Consider the following 14,789-nt stretch of genomic DNA (forward strand, 5'->3'; position numbering starts at 1 on the left):
ATACTCTGCCTCAAAAAAAAAAAAAAAAAAAAAAAGACTGCATCAGGAGGGATCAGGGCAATGAGATCGATTCACGCAAGACCTCATAGTGCCTGGGACCGGACAGACATCCTGGTCCAAGATGGCTGTAGGATGCCAGCCCCAAGAATGTGTGGAGAGCCACAGGGGGGCTCTGTGGTCACGGGGCTAGGCCACACTCACCCCGTCTGCTTCTCCCCGGCTTCGTGGCTCCCGCTCTCCAACCCACCCTTCCTCTTCCTGGAGGCTTATGCTTAGAGGTGTTTCCCACTGGACACCACCCCATTGGCATCCTTGCTTGTTACAACCTGTTAGTCTGTGCTCCAGCTGCCACTTGCCCTCGATGCTTTCAGGGAAATTTTGGTTCAAAATTAGGGGAAACACCCCAAGATGAGGCTCCAAAACCAAGAAATGTGGTTCTGTTGGGAAGGTTCAGAACTTGCAGGGTCAGAGGCCAATCAGAAGGTTTCTAACAAAATCTCTTTGTTTTTTCTCTGAGGACATCAAAGGGTAGTTGTCTGTATTCACAGTCTTCTTAGGCATCTGATGGAGCAGTTTCTTCTGAGCTACTGAATGATTTCAAAGGTCTGAACAGAAATGTAAGACTGTATGCACCTGTATTAATCCGTTTTCACACTGTTGGTGTGAAAGACATACCTAAGACTGGGCAATTTACAAAAGAAAGAGGTTTATTGGACTTATGGTTTCACATAGCTGGGGAGACCTCACAAGCATGGTGGGAGGTGAAAGGCATGTCTTCCATGGTGGCAGACAAGAGAAGACAGCTTATGTAGGGAAACTCCCCTTTTTAAAACCATCAGATCTCATCAGGCTTATTCGCTATCAAGAGAACAGCATGGGGAAGACCCACCCCCATGATTCAGTTACCTCCCACTGGGTCCTTCCCACAACATGTGGGAATTCAAGATGAGATTTGGGTGGGGACACAGCCACACCGTATCAGCACCTCTTCTGTTGTGCGCTCAATTCTGTCCCCAAATATTCATAAGTTGGGGTCCTAATCTCCAGTATCTCAGAATGTGACCTCATTTGGAAATAGGGTCATTGCAGATCTAATTAATTAAGAAGAGGTCATATTGGAGTAGGGTGGGCCCCTAATCCAATATGATTGGTGTCCTTATTTAAAAGACAAAAAAAAAAAAATAGAACAGGAACATCTGGGCACAGATACGCACACAGGGAGAACAGCATGTGAAGATGAAGGCAGAGGGGGCTGGGGATGCATCTACAAGCCCAGGGAAGCCAGAGATGGCCAACAGCCCACCAGGAGCTGGGAGAGGAATGAGATAGATTCTGTCTCCAGAACTTCTAGGAATGGAATAGAACCTATTATGTCTGCAGAACTTCTAGAGATGGATTCTATTCCTAGAAGTTCTGGAGATGGAAATGTCAGCAGAGGTGGCTGACACTCCTGTCTCCAGGACTTCTAGGCAAGAAATTTCTGTTGTTTAAGCCCAATTGGTGTTCCTTTGGTTGTTACTTTGGTCCTTTTGTTGTGGTCCTTTGGTAGCAGCCCTGGCAAACTAATGCACCTTCCAATCTTAGAATGGATGGTCAAAAAAGAGGTTTGGCAGTGTGGGAATGACCTGGTCACTGTTCAAGGTCACTTGACGTCACCTGGCCCTCTCCTTTACAGCCAAGAGGGTCAAGAGTTTATCCAATTACAATTTTTTTCTTCTAGTTCAGGACCTTGAGAAGTCTCCCTCCCTCCCTTCTCTGACATAGCTTCCTCGAAGGAATGAGCACGCCAAAATTCTCATGATGCAGTCCTAGGAGAGAAACATGTGTCCAAGCTAGGGACAGTGCTGTGCTGAAAAGCTCCCAATAACATCAAATTGGGAGCTTGAAATTAGACATGGAAATTGACAAACACTAAAAATAAAGTCCTTTTATGCCCCCTTCAGAGAGCTGGTTGTTAAACATTTAACAGCACACCCCTCATTAGAGGACTCTTCTGACTTCCCTTAAATTATAGCACTTACATACCTATGTGTTCTCCCTGCGAGTAACAGTCACCCTTGCCTTCATGAGTCTGGAAGTTCCCTTTGGGAAGTGGAGAAACAGGAAGAAAAACACCTGAAACCCCAAGGTTTGATGTTTCCTCAAAATGACAAGTTTCCCAACCAGAGTCCTAAGTTACCCCAAGACTGTGGAAGACTTTTCTAAGTCAAGGAAAGATCTCACAACTTAAGGAATTCATCACTTTTACATTAAATACAAGGATCCCAGAAACACAACTATGAAATGGGAAACAGAGTCCTCGAAGTGAACATCATGGCGACAGCAGTTCAATGTCCATTGCTACACTGTTTAGGAAATAGTGAAGACGCTTTATTACAAGGTTACGCCAGTCTGCTGTTGAAATTCAACCCACCTGAAACAGCGACATGAGCCCGGCATTTGAGTGACACAATGTGGTTTACAGAGAATGTCTGACAACAGGATTGGGTGGCACGAAAGTGACGTCCCTACCCTGTTTCAATGCCTGGTCTCCTTAAGAAGCGTTTAGGATGAAATTTTTGATGCACAGACAGCCTGTTTCCTTATTGCATTATTCGTCGTGTGACTGGAGAGAAATGGTTACACATCCAAGCCCCAGACCAGGTGACAGCAGGTGCCCAGGGGAACACTTGGCAGATTCCCCCTTTCCTCAGCAGACATGGATTTTCACTGAGAGGCACTTTTTTTGACACCTGAGGCCAAAAGAGAGTCAGGCAGGTAGGAGATGTCTGCCCTCTGTCCAGACTGACAGTACAGATGGTGGCAGTGCTCCACATCCCTGGGTGCCCCTGTCATTTTCCACGGACTTCTGCACTGCTCCACTGCCTCTCGAAGCAGGATATTTCTCTCTCCTCCATCTGTAGTCTCCCTGGCTGCAGGTGAAAAGGCCCTTTTAAGTGTGATTGTCCTGCAAAGCATGCCGAGCCCGCTGAAGCTTAAGAGAAAAATTGTTATGACTGATCTTCAGATGACAGCATGTACATTTTTTAGAAAGCAGAGTGAGTATGATGAAAACTACATGATTTCTCATTTGACTTTTCCCCAAGCGATGGGAATAAATTTCCCCAAGCAATGGGAATAAATTTCCCCAAGCAATGGGAATGAATCTTTCCTTGTTTCAAGGTGACATTTTTTGGACAACATTGTAGCATTTTGGAAGTGAGGGTGCATTGTGCATTAGCGAAGGTTTTCTCCCAGTAACTTCCACTGCCTGCTCTACTCTAAGGGAAAATCCATCTCTGAAAGGCAATCTTCACATAAACAAAGGAGTCAGAGAACTACCTGTTACACAAGGCACTTACGTTTGTCTTTCAATTTTATCATCCTGTACGTATGTTTTGTTTGACCAACGTAGTAATGATTTAAAGGAAGAGAACAAAGAGAAGATGGATAAGAGACTTTTATCGGGGCACGCACTGTTTGCCATAGATCCCCTATTCCCAGTTGTCTGATACCTGCTTCACACAAACCTCACCTACCTGGTTCCTTAGGGATTTGAAGTTTGCACCTCCTACATTTGCTTAATAAATACCTGAGAGAAGCAGTGAGGAGTGGGCGAGAAGGAAATCCTTTTTTTCTTTTGCTTATTTTAATCTTTAGCTTTGTAGTCTATGTGTTGGGTTTACAGTTACAGCATTTTTCACATTGTATATGGGAAGAGGGTAAGAGATGCCTGAATTGTGAGAAGGTTCAATAATCGACTTCTGTCTTAGTTTTAGATCTCCTAGAAGCAGATCCTGAGGCAAGATTTGGGGTGAAGTAGTTTATTGGGGAGGTAAAGAGAATACCAGTGATGAATGGGAGGTGTGGCAGGAAAGAGACAGGACCAGTTAAGGGTATGCTATCCTGCCAGTCATCACTGTCAGCAACTGGAGCTTAATGCCACTGGGAAACTTCAGAAACCCACACCAAAACTTGAGAACACACCCCAAAGGTATCCCACCCTATGGGAAAGGAGCTGGAATAAAACCCATTGATGAGGTTTGTTCTCAAAAGGTTGTAAATGCCCCAGTGCTTTCTGCCTGAGGACAGATGCGCAAAGCAGCCTTCAGCCTCTTGGAAGCCCTTAGACAAAAAGATGCATATGTTGACATTTAGAAACTCCCAGGCGCAGGGAACTCTAAAGTCCAAGGGATATGGGCTCACACACAACTCCCAAAGTGCAGCTTAAGCAAAACCTGACCTGAGACGTAGAGTCATCACTCTCTGGATAGATAAAGCACTGGCAAGGTGATGTGTTTACTGCTCAGGAAAAGGATGTAGCCCTTGCAAAGAGGGAGTTACAAAAACCAGGCATTATAGGACACAGCATCTTATTTTGCTCTGACAACCAGAAGGGGAGTTCGGGTGACACTAGAAGGTCTTGAAAGTGACAACTGATTCATGAACTTCTTTCCACAACTTAAGAAAATACAGCCACCCAGGGCAACCCTGGCACACCTTTTGCTGGCTCTGATGACTACATCCCAACTTCTTCTTAATCACTCTTTGGAGTTGTTACTGGAGGGAATATTTTAGGAATATTTAAAAACAAGGCTACAAAAATTATCTGAGGTACAGATGAGACCGCGCATTGATTGTTTACTCCCTAAGGGGCTGCAAAGGGCAAAGTACAGATCACAGGTCTTCTTCCAGCTGGAATGTATGGATGGGGACCACTTACAAGAAAACCACCATCCAGGAAAGCAGGGAACAGAGAGTTGCCTGGGGAGACAGTGATTAATCAGGCATGGGCGAGAGGAGGCCACAGTGCGCCTGCTGAAATTTAATCAGAGCCGTGGGTCATACACCGTTGCAGGGAGTGCCAGGGCCTCTGGCAGACGATGAATGCCTCCTGCCAAGGAGCTCTCACAAATACTCCGCGAGCCCAGATTTATGCTCTGCAGCCAGATGAGGGTCGCAACTGAGCAGAACTGCTGCAGCGTGGAATCTGCAGCTCGGCCTTGGAAACAGCTGGTGCCATTACCGTCCCTCCTTTCATTTCTGGGATAAAGAGAACTACGAGAAAAGTCTGGTGGGTTTTGGGTGATCCTTGTGAACAGCCGTCTCCTTTTGCCAGGGACTTCCCTGTTTTTCACATTGAGAAGTCCCACATCTCAGGAAACCCCTCAATCCTGGGCAAACCAAGAGAGTTGGTCACCCACCCTTTGGCGCTATCTGTTGGCCCACCTGGGCCCAGTGAGAAATTCACCTGGGGTTAGAAGTTGATGCGAAAGTAAACTCAGCAGCACCTCTGAAATCAGAAAGATTCATCACTACAATGGCTGGATCCTTTGAGCAGTGAAACAGAATAACACAGGATTCTGACCTCCAAGGTGGTTACACGAAAACCAGACAACAATTAAAGATGACCACAGGTGCCATCAAACACTGAATCGAGGTGAGGATTTAAATCAGAGGCCAGGGCGACTGCACCGTCCTTAGCTTGGCTCTTCCAGGGAACCTGATACCCTACTCCCACTGAACTACCACAGAACCCACAGGGTCTCTGCAGAGTCTGGAACTGATGAGTAAAAGTTCCAAACTAGAAAGGATACTGTCTACCATCACTCCCACTCACAACTGATGGATTAAAATGGTTTATAAGACCTCACCCAACCACAAAGAGGCCTGGTCATGGGCTCAGACCATGGACAGTTTGCAATATTTAGCAAGCAGCAGCAATGACTACCACAATGTGCACCAAAAGAATTAGGTAGCTCAAGAGGTAACCAGTTGACCTAGTGAGGACAAATGTGCAAATGTCAAAGACGTTTATGAATAGTTTGAATAAAATTTGCCAAAGATGTTCATGAATAGTTTGAATAAAATTTTTCATGAACAACAAGTGCAGAAAGGCAGAAAGGCAATATTCACAAATCAATACATTGTTTCATGTGCAATTTAAAATGTGTTTATTTTAAAATTCATATTTTAATAACAGATTAAAGTAATATAATGGAAAAATGTCTGCAAGTCTAAATCCAACACATAAAAGGAAAAGAAAAAACTGAGTAAATATATATGCAGGTAGATAATAAAAATCTAGCTCAGTTTCTTAATACAGGAAGAGCTCTTACAAACCAGTAAAAAGAATACTATGAGGCCAGGCGAGGTGTCTCACGCCTGTAATCCCAGCACTTTGGGAGGCCAAGGTGGGCAGATCACTTGAGATCAGGAGTTCAGGACCAGCCTGGCCAACATGGTGAAACTCCATCATCTCTACTAAAAATAAAAATTGGCCGGGCACAGTGCTACATGCCTGCAATCCCAGCTACTCAGGAGGCTGAGGCAGGAGAATATCTTGAAGCCGGGAGGCGAAGGCTGCAATGAGCCGAGATCACACCATTGCACTCCAGCCTGGGACAGAGCTATACTCTGCCTCAAAAAAAAAAAAAAAAAAAAAATTCTATGAAAGAAAAAAAATAGGCAAAAGATATTATCTTTTGGGACTTGGGGCTTTGCTAAATAATAAAGCAAGAATACAAATGAGCAGGAAAGACACAAAAAGATAAATTCAACTTTAGTGAAAAAATATAACTCAAAACAATGAGGTACTATTTTTACCCACCAAATTGGCAAAACTATTTTTAAGAAATGACAATTCTAAATTATGGTCCATATGAGCTGAATATAGAATTCTCATGCACTGCTGGTAAACATATAAACTGTTAACAAACTTTATCAAAAGCAATAATACGGCAGATGAACCAAGAATCGTCATTCATTTTTTTCACCCAAAATTTCCTCTTTTAGAAACACTGCCTGGGCCAGGTGCGGTGGCTCAAGCCTGTAATCCCAGCACTTTGGGAGGCCGAGACGGGCGGATCACGAGGTCAGGAGATCGAGACCATCTTGGCTAACACGGTGAAACCCCGTCTCTACTAAAAAATACAAAAAACTAGCCGGGCGAGGTGGCGGGCGCCTGTAGTCCCAGCTACTCGGGAGGCTGAGGCAGGAGAATGGCATGAACCCGGGAGGCGGAGCTTGCAGTGAGCTGAGATCCGGCCACTGCACTCCAGCCTGGACAGAGCGAGACTCCGTCTCAAAAAAAAAAAAAAAGAAACACTGCCTAAGAAAACAAACCTACAAAGACATATATAAGATTATGTTCATTTTAAACATAAAGTACTTTTTTATAAACTAGAGACAACATTCCATGTACATTCAGGAAAGGGTGTAAATAAATGGCAGAATGGCTATTTCATAAAACTAACAAAAAATTATGGTGTAGAAGAGTATTTAATCACATAAAAATGTTAATTATATAAATTGTGAGAAATACATTTTAAGCAGGCCAAGAAAGTCTGTCTATTTTTATTATCCCAGTTTCACTTTCAAGCCCATTCTTATACTTTGCATTTATATGTAAAACTGACAGGAATCCACAAAATATCACCAGTGATTATCTATTCATGTAAGATTATAAATGATTTTTATTTCCTTCATCTTCTATACTCCAATTATTCTACAATAAATATTATTTTCATAGTAAAAAATACACTAACTTTTTCCAAGGTATGTTAATGTTGTATTAAGAAATCAAGATGACTGGAAAATAACAATTACTATAGTTGTTTACAAAAAGATAAGCTCTCCCAGGCTTGCCTCACCAGGGGTCTGCACCCTAAACCCATACCAACCCCGGACCAGGGCCTGTTCTGGTCATTAACCCGGGCCCCTACCCATTGGTTAGGGTAGAGGGACTGACTCACTTTAGCCACAAGTTTCTCAAAGTGGAATTTCCACCTCCTCGAATGTAGGCGATGCACTGGGGACACAGCAAGCCACTGCACCAGTCTCTAGCTGGAATGTCACCTTAGCTGATGGTAAGCAATTTGTAACATTATTTTTATATTGTGAGCAAAATAAAAAATTTGCTTGAACGTTTCAGAAGTTTCGGGCTTGTGAGAGGCTACTTAAGGCCACGCCCAGCAAGTTCCAACTCACTGCCCTTTACTATTGGGTCAGCAGGATTTCTCAGCCTGAGCATGTGGACATTCTGGGCCAAATACTATTTTATCGGTGGTGAGGAGGTTGTCCTTTACATATAAGTTTAGTAGTCTCCCTGGCCTTTATCCATTAGATGTTAGTAAAACACACATGGTTGTGACCACCAAAATTGTCTCCATCACTCCACACTGAAGCAAAAGTCCACACTGCTTGAGAACCAGGGTGGTTAAGTACACTCCATAGTGCCTAGGTTAAAAGTTTGCATTTGATAAAAACTTTTGAGAAACACTATAATCTCACTAAACTTCAAAAGACTGGCAGAATTCAAAGTGGAGTTGCACCACTCATTTAATTTCACCTAAATGCACTTGCCTTTTTTTTTTTTTTTTTTTCCTGTCATCTAGGCTGGAGTGCAGTGGTGTGATTATAGCTCAGTACAGACTCCAACTCCTCAAACTCCCGGGCTCCCGAGTAGCTAGAACTACAGGCGTGCCCTGCCATGCCAAGCTAATTTTTTATTTTGTACAGAAGGGGGTGAGTGGGGCTCTTGCTACTTTGCCCAGGCTGGTCTCAAGCTCTTGGCCTCAAGCTCTCCTCTCGCCTCAAGCCTTCACTTCCCAGAGCACTGGGATTACAGGCATGAGCCACCAGGCTGGCCTACATGCCTCAGGCAGCTGACGGCCATTCCTCTCACTGAGCATGAGCTGCAGGATTAGGGCTGAGACTCTGCCCTCCAGCAGACAGCCCCGCCCACAGTGCTGGCTCTTGGGTAATGGCCTCCCTTTGTCCTCCAGCTCCAGGGTCACCCTCTAATCCATGGGTGACTTCCCATGTCCCTTTTGGGTTTTAGGCTTTCCTTTAACACCTATTCCCTGGATAAAATTCCCTCTGTTGACCTGCCAAGTGTGGCAATATTTGCATGGCTGAATCTCAATTGATACATTGTATATTTATTGGGATAAAGTTACATATATATATATATATATTTTTTTTTTTTTTTTTTTTTTTTGAGACTGAGTTTTACTCTTGTTGCCCAGGCTGCAGTGCAATGGCGCAATCTCGGCTCACCGTAACCTCTGCTTCCTGGGTTCAAGCAATTCTAATTCAGCCTCCCAAGTAGCTGGGATTACAGGCATGCGCCACCACGCTTAGCTAATTTTGTATTTTTAATAGAGACGAGCTTTCTCCATGTTGGTCAGGCTGGTCTTGAACTCCCGACCTCAGGTGATCCGCCCACCTCGGCCTCCCAAAGTGCTGGTATTACAGGCGTGAGCCACCATGCCTGGCACATTTATATATTAACATAGGGAAAATTGACATCTCTGTAATCCTGTCTTTCTATTCAAGAACATGGCCAATATCTTTCCATGGGATCAGATTTTCGTCTTTGTCCCTCCTTCCATAGAGTTCAGAGAGTTTCAAAGCCTTATTTAGCACTTCCTTAGCTTTTTTTTTTCTTAGATTTATTGAATTTCTTCCTAAGTGTTGTATCCTTTGTGTGGCCAGTGTAAATGGTGCTGCCTGTAGGGTGGCTGTGAGGACTGAGTAGGATAATACATAAAGTACTTAACAAAGTCCCTGGCATGCAGTAAGTGCTATAGAAATGCTTACGATGATAGTCACCCTTTGTTTTCTGCACTTCTTCCTCTAACAGGTTATGGTTTAGATGTGAGCCATAGTTGTTCTGTCTTGATTTCTGCCTAGCTCCTGTTCAGGTGAAGCTGAGAGGCAGAAATGGGTCAAGCCTTAAGCAGAAGCCCAAGATCTAGGCACTGGGCGGTTCAGTGTCTTGCGAAGGCTCGCTCTCTGCTTCCAAGATGGTGCCTTGTTGCTATGTCCCGTAGAGGGGATGAACGCTGGGTCTTCCCATGGTGGAAGGGCCAAAAGGGGCCTGGCTACTTCCCTGGAGCCCTTTTATAAGGGCAGTAATCCCATTCATGAGGACCGAAGTCTCATGACTTAATTACCTCCTAAAGATCCTACCTCTTAAGAGTCTTAGGTTCTAATATATGTTGGGTCTTAGGTTCTAACATATGAATTTGGGGGGGCATATAAGTTCAAACCAAAGTAGGGTGGCATGCCAGCAACAGCTCCATCCCATAACCAGGTCCTCTTATGGAGGTCCCTTCCCCACTCATTTCTACCCCCAGAACTAGGGATTTTTCCTCACTGGCCCATCTTTCCCAGAAGCCAGGGACTATTTGGTGCTAAAACCCAATCACTAGAAGCAAGGACACAATTATTGTTGCTTCATGTGTCCAATCTAGCTTAAGAAAACAAAGTTTAGTATTCCTAGAAAACGAAATATTCTTGTGGGCAAATCTGACGGTTTAAAACAAAATTAATGTTTGCTGTTTACGGTTCAGAAACAGGCTGACAGTTGCACTCTGTGCAGTGAGCTGGCTGCATAGCAAACTGCCCCAAAACTCAGTAGCTTGAAATAACAATCATTTAATTTTGCTCTTGGGTCTACAGGTCAGCTGGGTTGTTCTGCTGATCTGGACCAGGCTGGGCTAACCTCAGGAGAGAGAGGTAGAGACTGACTAACCGAGGATGGCCTCCCTCCTGTGTCTGGCAGCTGGCAGCAGGGGCAGTGAATTTTACTGGAATACTTGTCTCTTATCAATCAGGAGGCTAACCTAGGCTTATCTTCATGGTGCAATGGAGTTCTGGGATAGATCAGAAAACACAGGAGTTCTTGGGACTGAAACTTGGAACTGACACAGAATCACTTTCCACCACATTCTATTGCCCAAAGCAAGACATAAAGCCAGCTTGGATTCTAGGGCTAGGAAATAGACCCCTCCTCTTGATGGATGGGGCTGCAAAGGCATAGTGCACACGGCGTAAATACAGGAAATCATGAATAATTGGGGTCACAATCAATCTACCACACTCCCCACACCAAGAAGAGAATGTTTAGCATCAATTTCCTTCATTTTAGCAAAGGTTGCTTCATCTCACTAGCAGTGAGATGTGAGATGTTACATCTACATGTGGACTGATTCAGGAGAAAGTTCTGCAGATGGTTAACCTCACTCACTCATTTATTATGACTCATATCAGTTACACTTTGCTTTTTTTTTTTTTTTTTGAGATGGGGGTCTCACTCTGTTGCCCAGGTTGGAGTGCAATGGTGCAATCCTGGCTCACTGCACCTCCCGAGTAGCTGGGATTACACGCCCAGTTAATTTTTGTATTTTAGTAGAGACATGGTTTCACCATGTTGGCCAGGCTGGTCTCAAACTCCCGACCTCAGGTGATTCACCTGCCTTGGCCTCCCAAAGTGCTGGGATTACAGGCATGAGCCACTGCACTCAGCCGCACTTTTGCTGTTTCTTGATACTGAGCCCAAATTTGAGTCTGTTTGAGAGTATGATCTTCCACACCAACTGTAGGGATGATCTATGTCCCTCACGATCCTGGTTTCTGAGAGCACTTCCTTGTTTTGGTTGGAGTTTTCCAGCACAGATTTACCAAGATGCTGAGAATAGTTCCCAGCTAGTGGTTGAATAAATATTTGTTCCCTTGTCGATTCAAATCAATCACAGGCTAATTAATTCCCAGTCCTGTTAGAAGCAATTGAAAATGTCACATCTGATTGTCAGGGGGCAGAGAGTGCTTGAAGGTAATCCAATCATCTCTCTTCCTTCTGGCTTCTCCACCCTTAAACCACTGATTTAGTATCAGCTTCAAGCATAAGGACCATGGACACCTGGTGACCACACAGGGAGACACTTTCCCTGACAGTCTCTTCTGTCTTCTCCCTGTAGAGGGTAACCAAGCCACCCTGGGCCAGGCTGTGGAGTGGCTGAAGGTTGCACCCGCCCCTTGCCTCCCACACCGTGTGGCTGCACTCCTATCCACCCTCCCAGCCCACAGGTGAAAACTAAGCAGCCCGAAGCCCCGTTGCCTTGGGGTAAGAAAATGGGAAGCAAGAAGCAAGTGGCCCAAATGTGAGTTGTTTAGGTAGAGCGGAGAATACTCAGAAGACAAGGAAAAGAAAAGGATTTTTAAGAACCTCTAAGAACATGGTTTGAGGAGAAGAGCCATGCTAACTGTAGGGGTTTATGCAAAGCTTGTCATTTAAACCAATGAGCATGTGGCAATAACTATTGTGCATTCTACTGTGTGTTTAAGGTTTTATTCACTGTGTGTTTTACTTGATCATATTAGACTTTCCTCCTACATTTGGAGTTCCCTTGCACAAGTAAAATGTCATATATTATGTGTTTAAAAGGATTCTAGTATCCAACTGAATAAAAAAGAAAAAGTATATACATATGCACACACACACACATATGTAAGAATTTTGTATATTGTGGAGTAAATGTATGCTTTATATTTATAATGTCTACATATCATATTTAAATTTATATATTGATATATAGCTATTTAAAATAAAAGGTATATATCTTCTATAAATGTTTTGTGGGCCGGGCGTGGTGGTTCATGCCTGTAATCCCAGCACTTTGGGAGGCCAAGGCTGGTAGATCAAGAGGTCAGGAGATCGAGACCTACCCTGGCTAACACAGTGAAACCTCATGTCTACTAAAAATACAAAAAATTAGCTGGGCGTGGTGGTGGGCGCCTGTAGTCCCAGCTACTGGGGAGGTTGAGGCAGGAGAATGGTGTGAACCCGGGAGGCGGAGCTTGCAGTGAACTGAGATAGTGCCATTGCAGTCCCACCTGGGTGAAAGAGCGAGACTCCATCTCAGAAAAGAAAAAGAAAAAAAATGTTTTGTATAGCTTATGTAGCTAAGAAAAAATATGTGCCCATATACTTGCATTTCACTGAAAAATGTCTGATACATAAGGAGATGTAAAAATGAGATAATAATTACCTCTAGAGAGTTTTTTATTTTCCTTTCCATACAGTTAAACTTTTCATCGTGAGCATGTATCACCTTTATAGCTTTTTTAAAAAGCAGTTTATTTGTAAATTTTAAGGCAGTTCTTCCCACTTTTCTTACCTTATTATCCCCAGCTTAAATGGTAAATTCAGTTGACTTTTTTAGATTGACTTCTTCCTGGAAAAAAAAGTTTCCCACGATGCCCTGCCAGAAAGATATGGTGTCCAACCCAGTTTAAAAAGTGCACCCAGTCTGTAGGTTCAGCTGCTGAAGAAGCCCAATCCCTGGGCTGGAGACCTCCCCTGCCCCCTCGCAGCCCAGGCTGTAGGGTAGCAGCAGCGTCTCCCCTGCTCCCCCCAGGGCCGCGGCGGCAAAGGCAGCATCTACGTGTGGGCCTCCGGGGATGGCGGCAGCTATGATGACTGCAACTGCGACGGCTACGCCTCCAGCATGTGGACCATCTCCATCAACTCAGCCATCAACGACGGCAGGACCGCCCTGTACGACGAGAGCTGCTCTTCCACCCTGGCTTCCACCTTCAGCAACGGGAGGAAAAGGAACCCCGAGGCCGGTGTGGTGAGCGCGTCCCCTTCTGTCCTTGTTTCCTTAGGGCCACCGCACCTCTGTATCACGGTAGGATGCTGGGACACTGACTTGCTCCCCTCCTGTCCCCTCTCTTGGAGCCTGAACTAAGGCTCTGAGGGGAAGACCCCTTTTCTCTATGCCCAGCCCTGCTTTCTAACAAGGCACAGACCTCCCATCTGCAAGCCAGGAGCATGACCGGTGAGGATTCTTTTCCACATCATTTTCCATAGATTTTCTTGTTTATTATTTTTGGCTTACAAGTAATGATGAAGTCTGGTTTACCAATCAGTTGCCCCATTCCATCACTTACAAGAATAACTAACTCATTGTAAGAACCAAGGCATCACACTGTAACCCTGTCTGAAACAAGAACCCATCTGTGTATTTATAGTAATTTAAAAAACAACATTCATGGATGGACTTTTCTGGATCCATAAACCCCCTAAAATTGCACAAGCATCTGTTATTTTCTCAGGGAAAGACTTGTGATTTTCATCATATTTTAAAATGGAACCATGATTTTTAGAAAAAAAAAAAGACTAATAATCATAGATTTAGATTGTCTGTCACTCTTTTCTGAGCAAAGAAAAAAAAAATCTTCCTTTCTTGGCAACTAGATATAATGGTGAATTTTCCAAGCCCCTGGGAAGTATATCATCTGTAAAGCATGATAAGCCTTTTTGGATCTTTTCCTCTCTGGAGACTTTGCTCACAGATCAGCCTTTTCTCACACCTCCAAACCAGGATTTAGTAGGTGGTTCAGTAGTCATGCATGAGTTATATCCTGACTGGCTGCACCCATCTCCACTGAGGCTTCCGGAGAGAGGAAGACAGGAGCTCAGGACAAAATCATTAGTACCATCCAGTGTTTCAATCCCATACTCCCACTTGGGATCCCAACTTGGAAAGATGGTCATGCCCCTGTGTGAGCCAGGAGAAGCCCTTTACCTGAAAGGGACGCAGACCTTAAAATCCTATCCTTCCCACGAGCCCTCTTGCATTCCCCGTTGGTCTTGGGGAGGATGAAGAATGTGCCAGCTTCTCCCAAACAGAAGGGGACTTTGACCCCTCTTATCCTATAGGCTGTATGGACAGAAAGGGAGGAGGGCAGCACAGACAGGGACAGGTGAGGTGACACTTCACTCACACGCCTGGAAGCTCCACTCCCTACCCCAAAGGCCTCTCAGTGGTGTAACTTCGTCCTCAACCCATATTTATGACTTTCTCTACTTGGGCTGGCTAAAGGCCTTGAGTTTCCTCTGAGTACCATAATTTTGCTCAATAGATGCCCTTAAACCTCCCTGGTAATTTCTTCCTCAAAATAATAGGTTCTCTTGAGGATCCTACAGACAGAGGAAGAATTCCTATCATTTAGACATG

General features: G+C 44.4%; 1 protein-coding gene across 3 annotated transcripts in view; it reads left to right on the top strand.

The window, feature by feature from the left end:
- The window catches only part of PCSK2 (proprotein convertase subtilisin/kexin type 2), a 255,468-nt gene that overhangs the window by 214,069 nt on the left and 26,610 nt on the right, over positions 1-14,789 (top strand). For all 3 annotated transcript variants that reach the window (XM_011962755.1, XM_011962748.1, XM_011962761.1), the window contains one exon: positions 13,185-13,400. In XM_011962755.1, the coding sequence (XP_011818145.1) occupies positions 13,185-13,400 (216 nt within the window). The remainder of the gene's footprint in view (positions 1-13,184; positions 13,401-14,789) is intronic.

The sequence above is a fragment of the Colobus angolensis genome, unplaced genomic scaffold, assembly GCF_000951035.1.
Source record: "Colobus angolensis palliatus isolate OR3802 unplaced genomic scaffold, Cang.pa_1.0 Scaffold117, whole genome shotgun sequence".
Taxonomy (NCBI): Eukaryota; Metazoa; Chordata; class Mammalia; order Primates; family Cercopithecidae; genus Colobus; species Colobus angolensis.